Consider the following 20656-nt stretch of genomic DNA (forward strand, 5'->3'; position numbering starts at 1 on the left):
TTTAATATAACTCTGCTTCTGTGATTACAGCAAACAATAATGACCATCCATTGTTTGGTTGTTCAATCATTATTTCAATTCAGCTGTTATCACTTCATCCCTGAGATTTTATATACTTAGCATTTAATGAAATGTATTTGCACTTGATTTAATCCATTGGCTATGAAACATAGGTTTAGATATTTGATACTGGATACTTATTTGTGAAATGATAATGTGCTTATGGGATTTACAGGTATGCAAAAGATGCTGATAACTACACAGAAACAGAACATGCAGATGATCACTTTCATATCAAAGACATTGTGAAACAAATTATGAACACTGAAAAGTTGAAAAAGCCAACAAAATTGTCTACATTTATTGTGACATCTGAAATTATTCTATACAGTAAGTCAGACTATATATGTCACATGAATGAATGAAATTAGGAGATCTTTACTATTACTGAAGTGTTTTATTATTTTCTTATTACAGTTGTTTTGTGTGTACTAGTATCACAACTTGTTATTCAGGCAAGATCATCTATTGGAGCAGCTGATCCACTAGCAATAACTGGTTTAGTAATCCTGTTATTGTGTATGATATGCATAATGGTTTCCATTGGAATTCAGCCTACTTCACAGGCTACAGTAACCTACAAGGTAAAAATAAGTTCATTAGATGCAAAATATTCAGACTAGACATACATGTACAAATCACATCCATAGGTTTCAGCACAAAATGAAGATTAAGGCTTTGAAAAATAGCTACCAATGCAGTAGTAAAATGTTGCAATACTATAACTCTACATGTTGAGATGCAAGGAAGCACAATTCTGGCTATTATTTATCTTCAGGAGGTGAACTTCCGAGTACCACCAATAGAAAAATGTAGAAAAAACTTTTCTCAGCTTACAGAACAGATGAGTCTCTGTAAATATGGTATCTCAGTGAGCTTCTCCTTCTTTCCAACTTTATCTATCATATTTATCATTCCTCCCTAAGATAGGAACACAACTTCTGAAAGCCTGGAAAAGTATTTTCTACTTTCAAGTGTTTCTATTAGCAGGACTTGGAACTTTTGACTCATATACTGGTAAGTAACAGCCAGCTATTTTGTTTCCTTGAAGTGTGCCAATTGTTTTTTTTTCTTTTTGGTGCAATTAACTCTCTGTGTTGCATTATCTTTTACTGCCAATCATGGGATTATATGACAGTATTCAAGGTGAAGCTCAAACCCGTACTGTGTTGCATATTGATGTACTCACAAGCAGTCGGTGGCACGATAGCTGTAGTGCAAGAGATAGTATTACATTTGTGTATTTGCATGTATCTGTAACTCGTGCATCAACAAGCTGCGGGTGAGTGGTTGCCCTCTCTCAGTTTTGTTTATTAAAGCGTCATACATACAGACGATGTTTGAAGTGACTTTCTCATTTCTCTGACACATGCACAGTTTACTCTTCCTACTTACTGTCATTCACCTTTTCATTTCATATAGTGAATGAACCATTTAAAAATGACTGACTCTGGGGTTTTAGCTACAATTTTAGTACTTAAGTTTGCCTGCTCCATTAGGTTTTGTTTTAAGAGATGATGAATAGTTGTTTCTGTTTAAAATCTAATCAAAAACCATGCTGCATGGTGATCTGTTATTCCTTAAGAAAAAAGTAGACCTACAATCTTTTATTTGCTATTTGGATAATAAAAATTTTTGGTTCCAGGTTCCATTTGTACCCTTATTTCCAGCTATTGGTATCCTCATTAATATATTTTTGATGATGATGCTGGATGGAGTGACATGGATAAAATGTGGAGCATGGACCCTTAAAGGTGAGCTATAGAAAAGAGTAGAATCAAATAGCTGTATCATAGACACAGCTTATGTTTACACATTTTTTATTTAAGAATAGACATACAAAACACACTGAATAAACAAACATTTCCCAGATCTCCTATACCCCTTCAATGTTCCAAACTCTTATGGCACCTATAAAACGAATTTTTCAAATTAAACATGTTTTGTTGCTGTCATGACTTTTCCAATCAGTAGTATGAGTTTGAAAATATATGAACTTCAAAATCTTAAATATGGCAAGACATTATATGAGCAGCAAACAAATGATTCACTGCAAATAGTTTTACTTTTAGTTTTTGCAGTAGGTTATCTAATGTAATCCAGATATGCTAGTTTATAAGACCTAAAAATTAATGCTTATGGACAAATGTTATCATCAAGAAACCAAAACAACATACAAGAGCTGTCTCTTCAAGAATACATCAGCAACACCATGGTGTATTAATAAACAAGACACAGATAAAACCAAAGGGATGAAAGTGAGTGAGTCCCCAGAAAACAGCTCTAAAGGAAAAAATTTCACATTCGGTTAATTGGAAAGCTGATTCTATGATTAAGTCTACAGAGTCTTAGCAAATAGTACACCTACTTATAACAATGGAAATAAATTTGAAGACAATATTATAGAAATGGCAGGGCAAGTAAACGAAGATGAGATGGGAGGTGTGCTGCAAGAAGGATTTGAGAGAGCACTCAAAGACCAAAGCCGAAATAAGGAACCTGAAGTAGATTACACTTCCTCAGACTGTTTTAACTATTACAACAGGAGTGCAAGATTACTGAGACAGGCATAATACCCTCAGACCTATAGAAGAATATAGTAATTCCAACAGAAAAGGCAGGTGCTATCAGGTGTGAATATTACCAGTCTTGTCAGTTCAATAAGTTGTGGTTACAAAATAGTAACACAAATTATTTACAGAATTGAAAAACTGGTAGAGTTTTGGTTTCAAAGAAATGTTGATTTATCGATGCCTATAAAGCTTTTGATGACCATAAAACATTAAATACACAGTAAACAATTATTTCATAAGAATACAGCACTTGAAACAAACAAACAAAAAGTTTAATATTTACAACAATAACGTACACTTCACTTTAAGCTGGTAATAAGTGAAAATAGGTGTCAAACTTCTGCACAAGTGTGGTGCTGATACAATGGTGATTATTAGATACAGAAATGACAAAACACATTGTGGCTATGTTAATATATTAAAATACATTCACAGATTATGCTACATATACATACATGTGTATTATTTCATTATTTGCTCTATGTATCTTACAGTGCAACAGATGTACAAAATATCCGCAACACTTAGAGCAAGATTGACAAAATAAAAATCATGTGAGGTACTGGCATGGTTAACATTCTGGAGTGCAGAAGAACTGAGTTGTTAATAGGCACATGGAAAAGAAGGAAAATTTGCTAGCGTTCAGAGTTATCCTCTAATAAACTGAAGTAAAACACACACACACTGATGCATCTACTTGGTGCTGGCTGAACTAACAGTTTCAATGCTACTTTTCGGCAGATGGATTGATTGTGGTGTGGGTAGTGTCAGTCAGGGCAGGTAGTGGGAGAGGTCGGCTGAGGGACTAGGAGGGAGGCAGCCCATTTGTTTGCCAGGAATGCAGGAGGGAGGGGTGACAGGAATGTGGGCTGACACAACTGCAGCAACCAGTGGGAAGAGGCACTCTCTGGAGGAGAAACGAGGATCTGAATTAGAAGGGGGGAGGGGTAACGATTGGGTGGTGGGTGCAGTGGCAGTGGGTTACCTGAAATTGAGGCCAGGACGATTACAGGAGCAGAGGATGGGTTGTAAGGATACTCCCATCTGCATAGTCAAGAGAAGCTGGTGGTGGGGTGAAGCATCCATATGGCTTGGGTTGTGAAGCAGGCATTGAAATTTAGTATGTTGTCCAATTAGGTGGTCGATCTTGTGACAACAGTTTGGTAGTGGCCATTCATCCTGGTGGACAGGTATATTATCCCTGAGGCAAGGGGTTGGGATTGTGATTGGCGTAGGGATGAACTAGGATGTTGTGAAGGTTGACTGGACAGTGGTATACCATTTTAGCAGGACTGGAAGAATTTTGGGTAGGATGTCATTTCAGGGCAGGGTGATAGATAATCAAGGCCCTCACAAAGGATATGGTACAGTTGTGATAACCCATCGTGATATTGAGTGATGATGGAGGTGCTCCTCTGTAGCTGATTCTTGGGGATGGTGGGAGGATATGGTACAGGAAATATATCTGTGGACTAGGTTTGAGGGCACTGCCTGTCAGTGAACGCCTTTGTGAGGCCTTTAGCATACTGGGCAAGGAAGTTCTCATCACTACAGATACAAAATACGCAGGTGGCTAGGGTGTATGGGATGGACAACATTTCTGCAATGGTGAGAAATCCATCTCAAAGGCTTCATTGACAGGCAATACCCCCCAAACATAGTCCATAACAGATTTCCCCTGACATACCCTCCCACCATACCCGAGAATCAACTACAGAGGAGTGGCCCTCTTATCACCTAATATCACCCTGGATTATCATAACTAAACAATACCTTTCACCAGGGCTTTGATTATCTCTCATCCTGGTCTTCCGGCCAGGGTGGCCGAGCAGTTCTAGGCACTACAGTCTGGAACTGTGCGACCGCTATGGTCGCAGGTTTGAATCTTGCCTCAGGCATGGATGTGTGTGATGTCCTTAGGTTAGTTAGGTTTAAGTAGTTCTAAGTTCTAGGAGACTGATGACCACAGAAGTTAAGTCCCATAGTGCTCAGGGCCATTTGAACCATCCTGGTCTGAAATGAGGAACATCCTACACAAGATTCTTCCCATCCGTCCTAAAGTGGTGTTCCGTCACCCACCCAACCTACACAACATCCTAGAGCATCCCTATGCTATTTCCATTCTCAACCCCTTAACACAGGGATCATATCCCTGTGGCAGACCAAGGTGCAAGGTGTGCCCAATCCATCCATACAATACCTCCTATTCCAGTCTTGTCTCAGGTTTATCCTACCCCATCAGAGGTAAGATCACCTGTCAAGGAGCCATGTCATATGCCAACTCTGTTGCTAACATTGCACAGCTTTGTGTGTTGATATGACTACCAACCAGCTGTCCACCGGGATGAATGGCTGCCACCACCACACTATTGTCAAGAACAAAGTTGACTACATGGTGGCACAACATGATGCTGAGCACAACACACTCAGTTTCAATGGCTGCATCACAAACTGAACTATCTGTCTCTTCTCTCCACCACCAACTTCTCTGAAATACACACATGGGAGTTATCCTTACAACACATCCTCCTCTCCTCAATTTCAGATAATTCACTGTCCCCGCACCCTGTACCTGACAGTTTCCCCTTCCTTCATTCTGTCACCCTCCTCCCAGTCCATGTGCTCATGTCCCCTTCAGCATGTGTAGCTTTCCACAGCCACTACAGGTATGCCATCCAATATACCTACACTCTTCCTCCTGCATTTCTAACCAGCAAATGGGCCACCACCTTCTATACTGCTAGCCACCCATCCCAAGTCCTTCTCCCTGCTTCCCACTCCCCTCTCCTTCCACCCACCCCATCCAGCACCACCCCCAACAAACCAGTCCAGCTTATAGACAATAGAATTGATGCTGTTCACTGTTAGTGCTGCCAGGAACACATAGGGGAATACGTGTGTGTGGGTGAGGAGGGTTACTTTAATCTAGCTCATCAAAGGATAACTCCAAAAGCTAACAAGTTTTCCTTCTTTTGTGTGTGCACCTATCGACAACTTAACACTTCTGTTTTTCAGTGAGTGGTTTCTTTTAATCAAAAAGTATATAAAAGAAATTATATACTCTGTTGACCACTTTGTACATGATTTATTTTAGGACATAAGTTTCTTAGGATTTAAATCATGTGGAAGAGAGGATGAAGTCGTATGGTTGATGTAACTTTGCCTTCAGGTACTTGTCAAAATAATAAAAAGCATGTTGCGTTATCAGTTACTGTCCTCTCATCCTTAAGGTATTGCTTTTATTTCTAACTGATAGTGGCAGGGGGTAGTTCACCTTTGGTCTAGGGTAGCACCATTGACTATTAATAAAAATGTCCTGGGTCCCAGGTTTGAACCTCGCTATTGCCTAAGTTATGAATAATAATTATCACCACTGGCAGCCAAAGACTTCCAGCATAAGACAACATCTTCATTCTGCCAGCAACTATGTGAAAATGGTAGGATGAGTGGAGAGAAATTCAGGGTGGGAAACTGCCCCAAAAAGGCAGGAGAATCAGTAACGATCAATGGCATGAGGATGCAGAAGGCAATGGAAACCATTGCATTAATGACACATAATGCTTCAACAGGTCATGTGACCTGTAATTCAAATAGCGTCATGATGTTCCATAAAATTTTGGACATGCAGTCACATAAATTCAGTTTCTTTTTCTAATATTTTGGCTGAATACCATCCAGCCATCTTCAGAGTGAGCCGAGGTGACTAACGCTCCAGCACTTGTTCCATCCTTTTAAACTTGAGGACAAAACCACAGCGTATGTGGCCAAAGATACACAAGGTGCCAGAGATGTTGATAGGTGGCAAAGAGGTGTAACATATGCATGGAAATTAAATCTGTGGCTGCATGCGATGTCTTTGTGATTTAATTACAGAAACTGCCAGATTGTATGAATTGTCCAAGCTGAAGCCACTATCTCTATTAATTAAATTCGTTGCCAACTGAATTTCAATTGCTTCTTTCACTACTGAGTCCCAGAAAGATGAAGTTGAGGATAAAATGTCGACATTATCATACACCATAGAGCGCCCAGTGTCAAGACAGTGCTCTGCCACTGCAGATTTATTAGGTTGTAAGAGACAGGTGTACCTGCAGTGCTCTGTGCATCTCTCCTGGACTGTATGTGTCATCTGTCCAATAAACGAATGGCCGCACTCACAAAGGATCTTATAAACCCCAGGCTTCCGAAGTACCAGATCATCTTTAACAGAACCCAGGAGTGCTGGAGTCTTTGGTGTAGTGCGAAAAATCACTTTCACTTTGTGTTTCCTGAGGATCCATCCTATTTTTGACAAAAGGCTTCCCACGTATGGCAGGAAAACCATGGATTTAAAACTTTGTGTGTCTTCTTCCAATTTTCTTGTGCCCACTGTTGATTACATTTGTAGTGCCTTATGTATCTGCTGTGGAGAGTACCTGTTGGCTTCAAAAACTCTTATCAGGTGTAGAAGCTCGTTCTCCAGACTGCTGTCATCAGCAATGATGTGTGCTCTTTGTACTAGAGTTCTGAGTACTCTCATCGTCTGCGAGGGATGGTGGCAGGTATTTGCACATAAATATAAATCCGTATGGGTCGGTTTTCAATACACTGGTCCCAAATTGCCACCATCTTTGTGCCATACCAGCACATCCAAAAATGGAAGGCATCCATCTTTTTCAATTTCCATTGTGAACTGAATTTGTCTGTGGACAGAATTAGAGATGATTTAAAAATTGTTTTAGCTTGTCTTCACCATGGGGCCACACTACAAATGTGTCATCAACATACCTCCAAAACACTGTGGGTTTCAAGCTAGCAGATTACAGTGCTTTCTTCTCAAAGTCCTCCATAAAAAGTTGGCCACCATGAGTGACAAAGGACTACCCATGGTGACACTCTCAGTCTGTTCATAAAATTCGCTATTGAATAAAAAATATGTTGAGGTCAAAACATGTTCAAATAAAGCTGAAACCTTTTTATTGAAAGTCTTTCCAATGAGAGACAATGACTACAAAAGAGAAACCTTTGTGAACAATGACACTACACTGAAACTGACCAACATATCAGAATTTTTCAGTTTGAGTGATATCAGTTTGTCAGTAAAGTCCACAGAGTTACATATGTGATGAGTGCATCTTCCCACCAGAGGCCTTAATAAGGACGCTAAATGTTTGGCAGAATCATAAGCTGGAGAACCGATGTTACTCACTATCAGACATAGAGGAACACAATTCTTGTGGATCTTTCGAAGTCCACAAAGCCTTGGAGGAATGGCACCACTGGGTTTAAATCTTTGCACAACTTCTGGTGGAAGGGGGAAGGCATTCACAAGTGAAGCAGTCTTTCTTACCACTTGGTTGGTGAGGTCTCTACTGATCTTCCAGAATGTGCTGTCACTCAGTAAACTGTTCATTTTTTCATGATAGTTGTCACGAGACATTAAGACAATGGCACTACCTTCATCAGCTAGAAGAACCACCATCTCAGAATCCTGGCAAAACTTACGTAGTGCAGCCCTCTCTGCCACTGATATGTTACTCCTTTTTGGGTGAGCCTTCATAACTGCTCAGCAAGTTTCGTATCTTACCTCTTCTGCTGATTCCACAGAAAGAGGACGAACAGCTTCTTCAATGGCACTCATGAAAGCCAGTATTGTTAAAACCTTTGGTGTGGGTGCAAATTTAAGTCCTTCACTTAAAACCATCATCATAGCATTGTCCAAATCATTATCCATCAAATTAATAATGGAGCATCGAATAACAGTTTCTTGCTGTGAATACATCTCAAGCCGGCTAAACTTTGCCACCTGTCTCGATGCGGCTACTGTATTGACACTGAGCACTGTATGGTGTATGATAATGTCGAAATTTTATCCTTGATTTCATCTTTTTGGGACTCAGTAGTGAAAGAAGCAATTGAAATTTGATTGGTGATTAATTTAATTAATAGGGATAACGGCTTCAGGTCCCTTGAGATGGTTTACAATTGCTGGTCTAGTTCACTGACTCTGTCTAATGCCCTTGAGGTGACATTAAATCCAATCTTCCTTCTTTCCTGTTCACTGACACTGCTGAGCTTTAACTTTACACCGAAGTCTGCAGAATGGGCACACGCGCCTTGGCGCGCGTGTGTGTTCGCGCGCGCGTGTGTTCAAGCGCGTGCGCGTGTGCGTGCGCGTGCACATGCGCGTGCGTGTGTGCGTGGGCGTGTGTGTGTGTGTGTGTGTGTGTGTGTGTGTGTGTGTGTGTAAGTAAATTACTTTTTTCATTTGTTCAAGTTGCACATCTTGCTCTTTCTTTTTAGGATTAGTTATCTACATTGTGTTTGGCTTTTGCTGCCATTATAAAAAATGGAAGAGTACTTCAAACACTTCACCAAGAACGAGTCGGAATAGTGTGGTGGTACAGAAGACATCAAGTAGATGGTGACTGCCGTCACCATTATGACTGGATAAGAGACATTTCAAACATAGCATTATAATGTCAAACATGCACTGACCACATACTCTCAGTATTTATTTATTAGCGTATGTTTTTTTTCTTTTCATATTAAGCTAATGTATTTATTTTCTTCTTGTATCATTGTAATTCAAATATGCCATAATGACCATCTATGTGCTCTAAGGCAATTAAATTGTGTTATATATGCAAATAAATGCTTTTCTTTTCGATGAACGTAGCATCCTAGGAAGAATAACTTATGATAAAATTTGTCTACATTATCATCAAAAACAAAAAAGTGAACTAAAGAGTTGACAGGGGTGAAAAATGACAATACAGAATAACGAAGTCAACTGCCACAGAGGGACCACTTACAGCACACAGAGAAAACAAAAATGCCAATCTTAGAAGTCAGCTATGGTTGTCGTATTGCAAGTAAGCTGAGATCATAACAAGCACAAACACTCTGATACACTGGCCACACAGGTGTGAGAGAGTAATAGTTGTATGAATGAATGAGAGTTCTGCTTCTGAAGAAGGACTTCGTCGGAAAACTTAATATATTTCTAATGTTTCTTTTCATCATGCCTGTCTGCATGTCAGTACCTCCTCTATGTGGTGAGTAGCTATCAATGGTTTCCTTGCTGTTGTTAGGTTTTGAGAATCTTTTTACCTGGATCACTAAGTTACAAAATATGAGAAGTTCCACTGAAGTGAAAGTAGTAAAAAATTATAGTGCTTTTACACTTCTTTGCAGCTCAGACAATTTAGTAAAATGAAACACAAACGTTTTATCACTGTTCAAAATGCCATTCTACAACACATTTTTCTTAGGGAAAATAATGTATCTTACTGTCATATGTCGCTTTATAGTGACTGATTTTTCTTAGATTTTTAGTTTTCATTTTGTGTTCATGCCCGAGTTGAAAACCACCCTGAACATGTCAGTTTAAGTTAATTTTCTTTTAACTAAATGTGTAAAGACAAGCTGTGTTTAATATCTTTCATTAGCTGTAAATAACAAGGAGGTATTTCATCAGATCAAGGTCAAGCATACCTGGCTGTAAGTGTCCTGTGTGCGGTCTCCTTTACAGATGAACCACACTTTTTTAGAATTCTCCTAATACACTGAAGTTGACAATTCGCCTTTCCTAACACAATCCTCATATTCCTGTTCCATTTAATATCACTTTGCAATGTTACACCCAGACATTTAAACAATATGACTGTGTCAAACAGGACACTGTTAGTGCTGCATCCAAACATTATGCGTTTGTTTTTCCTACTCATCTTCATTAGCGTCCATTTTTCTACATTTAGAGTTAGCTGCCATTCATCACACCAACTAGAAATTTTGTCTAAGTCATCCTGTATTTTCGTACCATCACTCAACTTTGACACCTTACTGTACACCATAACATCATCAGCAAACAACCAAAGATTGATGCCCACCCTGCCTGCCAAATCATTTATGTATCTGAAGAATAATAGCAGTCCTATCACAGTTTCCTGGGGCACTCCTGACAATACCCTTATCTTTTTTTGTTTTGTTTAAGGGTTCAAAAATAACTGAAGTCATAAGCACCCATGTCACAACTTTAGAACACTAACACGAGAAAGAGGTTAAAAGTGACTATGCATTAAATCCAATTGATAGAAGGAAAAAGAACTAAGAACAAGGGCTTCCTCTTGGAGAAAGGTCCACAATATACACTGTAGAGGTCCAAACCAGAAATTAAATGTCCTTCACCATGATGCTACGATGGATAAAAAGTAAAATAAGGTTGACAGCCTGTGTGTTGCTCGCTAAAACGGCAAATACACTAGAACATAAGCGGTTAAAAAAATGGCATTCAGTCAGGAAATGGCAAAGTGTCAAAAGGTGATGAAAATGAGCACAAAGTGGTGGGGGTCATCACTTAACTAATGGTGACTGGTAAAAAGACAACACCCAATAAGCAACCTAGGTAAAACGATTTCCTTGTGGAGAGAGAGCCAAGAGGAGGCCGGCCAAGCCGCTGGTAAAGGTTTGATTCCCTGGAGCTTGTTCCATGAAGAGAAGACCGGTTGTGATGCCAAAGTCACAGCACCTGCCGACACATGGCAACAAAAGATCATCGGAACAAACAGAAGAGCTATTGGGCCGAGGTAGGACAACTGCAGCCTTGGCAGTAGTGTCAGCAGCCTCATTTCCCATCACACTGACATGACCAGGAACCCACATGAACATCGCAGCAGCTCCCTCAGCAGCAAGCAAGTGAAAGCTTTCTTGGACCCATTGTATAAGGGATGGACTGTGTACAGTGCACAGAAGCTGTAAAGGGCATTGACAGATTCATAGCAAATGACGATTAAAAAGTCAGTGTCGCTGGATGTACCGTATGGCCTGATAAAGGGCGAAGAGCTTGCTGTAAATATTGAGCATTGTTCTGGAAGCCAATACCAAAAATGGTCAGTGCCGATTATGAAGGCTATGAAGGCACACCTGACACCAGGATCAATCTTAGAGCCATCAGTGTACATGCAGGTACTATTGATCAGTTGTGTGCCAAGGTCAAGAAACTTACAGCAATAGATCAGATCCATACAGTTTCCTTAGGAAGTGAGTGAAGTCGTGGACACAGGATGCCACACAAAGCCAAGGTGGTGACAGGTTCGCACCTGTCGGGAACGTGGCAGGTACTGCACAGTTAAGCTACCAAAGCAGTAGCCAAAAGCAAACCAGGGAGGTAACAGAGATGAAAGCACACCCCATACAGGTGGTCAAGGGAATTGTATTGTATTGTGAATTGTAATAGGAGGCATAGGATGGGTGGCCGGGCTTGGCAGGCAAATGGCATGCGAATCCACGGAAAACATCATGCTGTTATGGCAGCAGTAGCTCAGCAGCATCTGCATAGATGATTATAATAATGTGTTTAAAGGGACTAAGCTACTGGCTCACCAGTCCCTCCTTATCATGAGTGAAACTCAAGAAAATGTAAAAAGTGAAAAAAAAATGGGGACTTGACTGCTCCAATTACACAAGCAAGTCACAGAGTATAAAAGGGCATGGCAGCAATTGTATCACGATAGGTAAAAGAAAACAGAGATAACCCAGGTAGTATCTTGCACAAGAGGGTCAAAGGCAGAATGAAGTGAGGGGGGGGGGGGGGGGGGGGGACGGAGAAAGTAACCCTCGGTCGCATTGGACGTACCCACCACAGATGAGCGCAGTATTGTTGCTGTTGCAGCACAAGTAATAGTATCAATCGTATCCTGTACCAGTATGTTGATATCCATCACATCACTGGCTGCAAAAGTAGCTGTAGAGGTATAGAGGAGAAAGCCTCCCAATCAGCTTTCTGAAGAGACCAACATGGAGTGTGTTCCAGATGTCTGAGTGGGGGGGGGAGGGGGGGGAGAGAGGGAGAGAGAGAGAGAGAGAGAGAGAGAGAGAGAGAGAGAGAGAGAGAGAGAGAGAGAGAGAGAGAGGGGAGGGGGGGGGGGGGTAGGAAAATGGTCACAAAGATTGCCATGGATGCATCACTGAATCAGGGGTAAGATGCTAGGTCTGCAAACTGTGAGATTAATAGCTGTAAGTGTTCCATGGGCCACACTGAAATGGGTTGCAGCTCCATTGTTGAGTAGCAAACGTCCAATTCTGAAAGAAGGTGATCTTGTACTCGGCCTGTGTGAGACATAGTGTTGCCATCCCACAGATGATTATAGGCATTCAAGTCCCCAAGTAAGCGGAAGGGGGGAGATAGCTGTTCTATTAACTCCAACAGCTCGTGACAATGGAAAGGTCTGTATGGAGGAAGATAAACATTACATATTGTCATTCGAACTGACAGGGACATACTAACAGCCATGGCCTCTAGTGCAATGGTAGGGGCACATGCTTGCTGAAAGTATTGGAGCATATGAGGTACACATGCCACCGGGCACTCTCTCGACATTAATGTGATAGGTACAGTAGGGTTTGTAGTTTTTGAGAGCAGGGAGGTGTGTTTCCACAAACCATGTTTCCTGAAGCGATGTGCCAATTATAGACTAAGTAGCCATTAAATGACGGAGTTTGGTAAAATAGCGATAGTAGCCATTACATTTCCACTGAATGAACACTGGTATCAGGTTTGAGAAAGTGACGAATGGAAAATATGAATGTGATTACCTTGCTGCCAGGTTCTGGTCCTCCTGATTGCATAATCCGTCATTCATGTGCATAGGCTCGACTGCTGCAGGGCTGGGGAGTAGGACATCTAAAGCCTCAGAAAGTAGTTCACCTTTCTGCTTATCCTTGTCCTTGTGAGACTTCCATTTCTGTGAAGATTTCCCCATTTTATCTTCTGTGAGCGAAAAGGACCATACTTTTCTCCAGCCCGCAGCCTTGTTTTGAGAGGGGGCACCTTGACAGGCGTCCTCATCCCTGACGCCATAGGATGACTAGACATCTCTGGCCACACCGATGCTGTGGGAACCTCCAGTGCTATAGGTGCAGGGGATGAGGGAGCTGACATTCCCTCCCTTAACTGTGGGGCAGGTCCTGGAATGTGACTAGGGTCTGGCAGTGTCGTGTGAGACATTGTCATTGCTTGAGGTGTGGACTGTGACATGACAGTCTCAAAACTGGAGACCATATTAGTGGATTACATCTTTCAAACTTTTTCCTTGCTTCTTGGTAATAGAGTATTGTATTGTATTGTATTTTTTATTGGTCCTGTTGTCTACATAGCAGCTTATGCATAAGACATTGGACAAGTCAAGTTATAAATATACAGGCTGAAAGTCATTACAAGGCATACATATTTAAGGTTACAATAATACACTTTACATGTAAGTATTTATATAACACATTTCATAAATTTAAATATTGTTCAATGGAGTAAAAGCAGTGATGCTGTAAATATGACGTAAGAGATTTTCCAAATGTATTGACCTCAGTGATAGCTTTTATGTTTTCAGGAAGTTTGTTATAAAGCTTAACTCCCATGTGAAAAGTACCTTTTTGGCATAGTGCTGTGCTGATTTGAGTCATATGTAAGTTTCTGTTTTGTCTGGTAAAATCCTCATGTATATCACAGTTTTTTTGCAGTCTCCGGTCCTTGCCTATTACATTTAATTTAAAGAACAAAAGGGTTTCCATAATGTATACACATGGTAATGGAGGAATACCAGATTTCTTAAACAGGGGTTTACAAGAGTCTCTAGGCTTGCACCCAAACAAGATTCTAATGGCCCTTTTTTGTAGTTTAAAAGTGCTATTAGCTGTTTTAGAGTTTCCCCAGAAGGTGACCCCATATCTAAGACGAGAATGAAAGTACGCATGATATGCATTCAATACTGTTTTCTCACTACAGCATGATTTTAATGAACAAAGAAGGTAACATGTTTTGCTCAGTTCTGCATTGAGATATTCAATCTGCTTATTCCATCTGATGTTACTCTGCAGCCAAAGTCCTAAAAATTTGATTTCAGTATTGTTACCAACTGGTTCGTCATTGATAGAGGCTGATGGGATAAACATGTCCTTGTTAGGAACATTGTGGAATTTTAGAGCAATGGTTTTCTTACTGTTTATTACAAGCTGATTACTCTGTGCCCAGCTGCTAAGTTGTTTCGTGACCGTGTTTACTGTCTGCTTTAACAGTTCATTGTCATCTCCTTTTAGTAGAATCGTGGTGTCATCTGCAAATATGATTGTTTTGTGTGCATCAAGATTTAAGCTTAGATCTTCTAATAATTTCCGGGTATGCAGCCGGATCCAGTCGACATTCTGCCACGATATTTCGGCCCAGAGACGTCCGGCCATCATCAGGTGAGTACACAACTACTGAAGAGCCCAGGTGCAGTCGCGGTATTTATGCCGAATCTCGCGCATGTGAAATATACTGGCATCCTACAGCGCATGCGTTAGGTGTTGACATGCGCAGCATAGCCGAGTTGTACGTGCTGCCCTCGGTGGTGGAAATAAAGGTTCATCTAGTCATTGAGTATCGAATGACACTGTCGATTCCGCTGTGATTGTATAATTTTAATAACAGGATTCCAATTTTTATCCAGCTGAAAGCCGTTGTCTCGATTTATAAGATTATTGGCAAGACGTATTTCCACTGATTCCTTGATTACGGAATCCCAAAAAACCGGAAACCGGGGATAAAATTTTTGTTACATTGTATTCCATTGAATGTCCCAAAGAAATACAGTGCTCTGCTACTGCCGATTTTGACGGTTGCCGCAGACGGGTGTATCTTTCATGTTCTATACATCGTTCATGGACAGTTCTTGTCGTCTGGCCAATATATGCAGCGCCACATTCACAGGGAATTTTGTAGACGCCTGCCTTCTTCAGTTGTAAATCGTCTTTAACGGATCCAACCAGGGCCCGGTTCTTTGCTGGTGGACGGAAGATAACCTTGATTTTATTTTTCTTCAGTAATCGGCCTATTTTCGACGACACATTCCCGGCGTATGGAAGGAACGCAGTTGATTTAAAGTCATCATCTGCGTCCTCAGTGCGTTGCTTCTTGTTATGATAGTTGCGCATGGCCTTCCTTATTTGGCGAGAAGTGTAGCCATTCTCTTTGAAAACCTTCTCCAAGTGTTCTAATTCTGCGTGGAGGTTTTCATCATCCGATATTATATGCGCTCGATGTATTAAGGTACTGAGAACACCGGCTGTTTGTGCTGGGTGATGGCAGCTTGACGCCTGGAGATACAAATCTGTGTGAGTCGCTTTCCTGTACACAGAATGTCCTAATGACCCATCATTTTTACGGCGTACTAGCACGTCTAGAAATGGTAAAGTGCCCTCTTTTTCAATCTCCATCGTAAATTTGATGTTCTCATGTAATGAGTTTAAGTGATGAAGGAATTTCTCCAGTTCCTGTCTGCCATGAGGCCATACAGCAAAAGTATCATCTACGTACCGCCACAAGACCGTAGGCTTTAAAACAGCAGACTCAAGTGCTTTCTCCTCAAAGTCCTCCATAAAGAGATTAGCCACCACAGGCGACAAAGGGCTCCCCATGGCGACGCCGTCTGTTTGTTCAAAGAATTCGTCATTGAATAAAAAGTACGTTGAGGAGAGTATATGTTCAAACAAGGCCGTCATTTCTGCACTGAATAAGTTACCAATACGACGTAAAGATTCCATTAAAGGCACTTTGGTAAAAAGTGAGACCACATCAAAGCTGACTAATAAATCCGAGCTGCTAAGCTTAACTTCCTTCAAGCGACTGACAAAATCCTCGGAATTACGTATATGGTGGCAACACTTACCCACATACGGCTTTAGTAATGAGGCCAGATATTTTGCTGTAGAATAGGTCGCAGCACCAATATTACTCACTATTAATCGTAGTTGGGCACCATCCTTGTGTATCTTCGGAAGACCGTAGAGTCTTGGTGGTACTGCATTGTGTGGTCTCAATCTCTTGATAACTTCTTCAGGTAGAGAACAGTCGTTCAAAAGGGTAGTAGTTTTCCTTGATATTCGGCTTGTTGGGTCCTTTTCAATTCTACGGTACGTGGAATCATTTAGCTGACCATATATCTTCTCGTTGTAGGCTTCTCTTGTCAGAAGAACTGTGGCGTTACCCTTATCCGCAGGCAGTACGACTGTGCTAGTATCTTCTCTCAGGCTGCGGAGAGCAGCTCTTTCAGCTGGCGAGATGTTACTCCGTTGTGGCGCACATTTCAACAATGTTCGGCAAGATTCACGTCGAATTTCGTCTGCAGAATCCACAGGGAGACGTCTAATGGCTTCTTCAATGGAACTGATGAAATCCGTTAAAGGCAGTGAGGCAGGTGTAGGAGCGAAGTTTAAACCTTTCGCAAGTACTGACATCGTCGCATCGTCAAAAGATTTCTCCGTGAGGTTCACCACGGATCGTCCAGAGATAGCTTCTTGCGGTTTTCGTGTTGCGAGTTGGCTAAACTTCGCACTTTGTCTGTTCGTACTGTCCCTGTGAGCCCAGTCTGCCTTGGCCCAGGATACGCCGTCAATCCAGTCCCAACTAAGGGAAGAACATCTTGCTGAAATCTTCAGATGTAAATAATATAAATTCCTGGCGACAGCGTCTAACTCACGACGCGTAAAACGGATTCGTTCTCTTACTAAAGCCAGACTCGCCTTGCGTTTTGTATTGTTGGCGGCCACACTATTAATAAAATGAACAACTCTGGCGAAAGTTGGAATCAAGTTATTGTCTCTACATTTCAGTAAAAAATTTAGTGAACACAGCAACCTGGCTCTTTTCTCACTTAATTTATCCAATACGTGGATATCCTGAACCATCTCCTCCCCGTAAAGGTATTTGATGTGACTTCTGAAATTTTCCCGGCGTATTTCTTCTTCTAATAATTTCCGGGTATGCAGCCGGATCCAGTCGACATTCTGCCACGATATTTCGGCCCAGAGACATCCGGCCATCATCAGGTGAGTACACAACTACTGAAGAGCCCAGGTGCAGTCGCGGTATTTATGCCGAATCTCGCGCATGTGAAATGTACTGGCATCCTACAGCGCATGCGTCAGGTGTTGACATGCGCAGCATAGCCGAGTTGTACGTGCTGCCCTCGGTGGTGGAAATAAAGGTTCATCTAGTCATTGAGTATCGAATGACACTGTCGATTCTGCTGTGATTGTATAATTTTAATAACAGGATTCCAATTTTTATCCAGCTGAAAGCCGTTGTCTCGATTTATAAGATTATTGGCAAGACGTATTTCCACTGATTCCTTGATTACGGAATCCCAAAAACCGGAAACTGGGGATAAAATCCACTGAAACTGATCCACTTGTTGGACAGACCTCGAATACCATATCTTTCTAGCTTTGATAGCAGAATTTTATGGTCCACCATGTCAAAAGCTTTTGACAAGTCAATAAAGGCTCCTATTGTTTCCTGTTTTTTGTCCATCAGGTGTAGGATGGAATTGATGCACTCATAGACAGCTTAGATCATTTATGTACAGTAGAAACAGTAGAAACAGTCCCAATACTGATCCTTGGGGTACACCACATTTAATTTGTTTATAGTCAGATAAGTGGTTAGATACAGTTTTTAGTTCAATATTTGTGTACTTGATACACACTGCCTGCATACGATTAGTCAGGAAGGAACTGATCCACTTGTTGGACAGACCTCGAATACCATATCTTTCTAGCTTTGATAGCAGAATTTTATGGTCCACCATGTCAAAAGCTTTTGACAAGTCAATAAAGGCTCCTATTGTTTCCTGTTTTTTGTCCATCAGGTGTAGGATGGAATTGATGCACTCATAGACAGCAGTTTCTGAATCCATGTTGTTCATTACATAGGATGCTGTTTTTAATTATAAATTTCGTAAGTTTCTCATACATAATTTTTTCCAGTACTTTAGAGATGCAGGAGGAAATTGTGATGGGTCTGTAGTTATTTACATTGCCTTTATCCCCTTTTTTATATACAGGAATAACTTTTGATGTTTTCAACACATCGGGGAAAGTGCTCGCCTGAAGTGAGCAGTCGCATAAGTGTGTGAGTACTTCAATTAGGTTTGATGCACTCTTCTTTAACATTGTTGCAGGTATACCATCAATACCTGCCGATTTGGAATTTTTTTAGTCCTTTCATTGCTTTAGCTACTTCATATTGTGAAACAGAACTGATATACATTGATCCTCTACATGCACTTATTTTATACTCATTTGCCTGGGTGCTCTTAAAGTTTGGTTGTAACATATTATCCGCAACACCTGTGAAAAAGTTGTTAAATGTGTTGGCTACTTCTAAGGGGTTTGTTACTTTTTTTATTTTTATGTGATAGTGTTATATTTTTGCAAGGTTGTCTTTATTCTCCACATTCTTTTTTTATAACACTCCACATAGCCTTTGATTTATTAGCTGAATTATAAATGATTTTATCATTATGCATTATTTTTGCTGCTTTTATTACTGTTCTTAAAATTTTGGTGTATTTTTTATAGTATGCACATACTGCAGGTGAGGAATTTTTCGAGTTACATATTTCATGAAGTAGTCTTTTCTTCTGGCATGAAACCCTTATTCCCTTTGTGATCCAGCTGTTTGTTCTGGAGTTCCCCCGTATGGTTAATGTTTTCAGTGGGAATGCAAGTTCAAAGAAATGGGTTAATGTATCAATGAAACTGTTGAATTTTTCATTTATGTCGTTCATTTTGTACACGCCTAGCCATTTTTCTTTCTGTAATAAGTTGTTGAAGTAGTTTACGTTATGCTGATTATAACTTCGATATGCTGTTCTGAAAGACATGTTGTTAATAATACTGCCTTGTAATTTTATGCTTAATATTTGAGCAAGATGATCACTAAAACCTGCATTGAAAATTTTTTGTGAGGTGTTGTGTAAACTCTTCTTGACTAGAAACTGGTCAAGAGCTGTTTGGCAAGTTTCTGATACTCGGGTAGCAGCTTTTACTTCAGCTTTTAAGTTGTAGGACATTGCAAGGTTCAAAATGGTCTCCCTATTTCCACTATTCGTGAGGAAGTCAATATTGAAGTCACCACAGATTATCAATTCACAATCCATTTTATTTACTTTATTTAGCAATGACTCCATTTTGTTTAAGAAAAGTTCAAAATTCCCGGATGGTGATTGGTAAACTGTAGCAATAACCAGGTTGAACTGAGTAATTTTTATAGCTGCAGTTTCATAATCCTTTTCGACATTTGCCCTAGTTAAGTCAGGTAGTGTAATAAAATCTACATTATCCATTGTGTAGATTGCTACCCCACCCTGCTTGCTGTTTTTCCTGCAGTAGTAAACAGCCAAGACAAATTTGTTTATTTTCGTATTCTGGATTAATTCTGGGTTAAGCCAGTGCTCAGAAATGCATAACACTGAAATATCACTAAGTTCATGTGTTAATAGTACACTAATTTCATCGATCTTATTACGCAGGGATTGCACATTATGGTGATAAATTTTTAGTTCGAGCATATTCACGATTTGGTAATTGGGAATCATATTTACAGCATCACATACCTCTAGTTTAAATTAGGAACGTCAGCAGTGTTGTATTTTCATTCTTCTTTCTTGTTTATTTTGTTTTCCTCACTGTTGTTGGAAGGATGTTCAGGTAGCTGATAGATTGTTCTATCCCTTACAAGTCTGTCTTTAATTATTTCACTAACACGATCACAAACAAACCTTTTCCCTTCATAGTTCAAATGCATTCCATGCTTTGTGTGCAGATTTCGATGCAGCTTGCTTATGTCCAGTACATCGCACTTAGCGTATTGAGAACACCTTTTCCTTATTTTAATGTTTGTTTTCCGAATTTCTTTGTTTACACATGAACTATAAATCAGATCATGCCTATGAGGAGGTGTGGCAACTACTGTGTTTCTGCATTTATTAGCTTGTAAAAAATTCTGCAGCGTTTTCATGCAAACCTCTGCTTCATTTTGTGCCACATCGTTTGAACCCGTTATACAGATGATAAAGTCATTATCTTGCATTAATTTCGTCTGAGAGTTTATGTCTACAACATTTTTACATCCCGCTCCCGGTTTCACTACACTAGTCACTGCTATGTCGCGATTTTTCTCACGGAGCATGCTGGAAAGATTTCTGCCATGACCGTCTGTTAGTAAT

At 40.5% G+C, this 20656-nt stretch overlaps 1 protein-coding gene across 1 annotated transcript in view; it reads left to right on the forward strand.

The window, feature by feature from the left end:
• LOC124622703 (cationic amino acid transporter 3-like) overlaps positions 1-9119 on the forward strand; it is a 162277-nt gene extending 153158 nt beyond the window's left edge. Inside the window, exons 11-14 of the mRNA XM_047148493.1 lie at positions 236-390; positions 478-644; positions 1706-1814; positions 8916-9119. Coding sequence (XP_047004449.1) covers positions 236-390; positions 478-644; positions 1706-1814; positions 8916-9040 — 556 coding nt within the window. The 3' untranslated portion in view covers positions 9041-9119. The remainder of the gene's footprint in view (positions 1-235; positions 391-477; positions 645-1705; positions 1815-8915) is intronic.
• The last annotated feature ends 11537 nt before the right edge of the window (positions 9120-20656 follow it).

This window comes from Schistocerca americana, chromosome 7 (assembly GCF_021461395.2).
Source record: "Schistocerca americana isolate TAMUIC-IGC-003095 chromosome 7, iqSchAmer2.1, whole genome shotgun sequence".
In the NCBI taxonomy this organism is placed as follows: domain Eukaryota; kingdom Metazoa; phylum Arthropoda; class Insecta; order Orthoptera; family Acrididae; genus Schistocerca; species Schistocerca americana.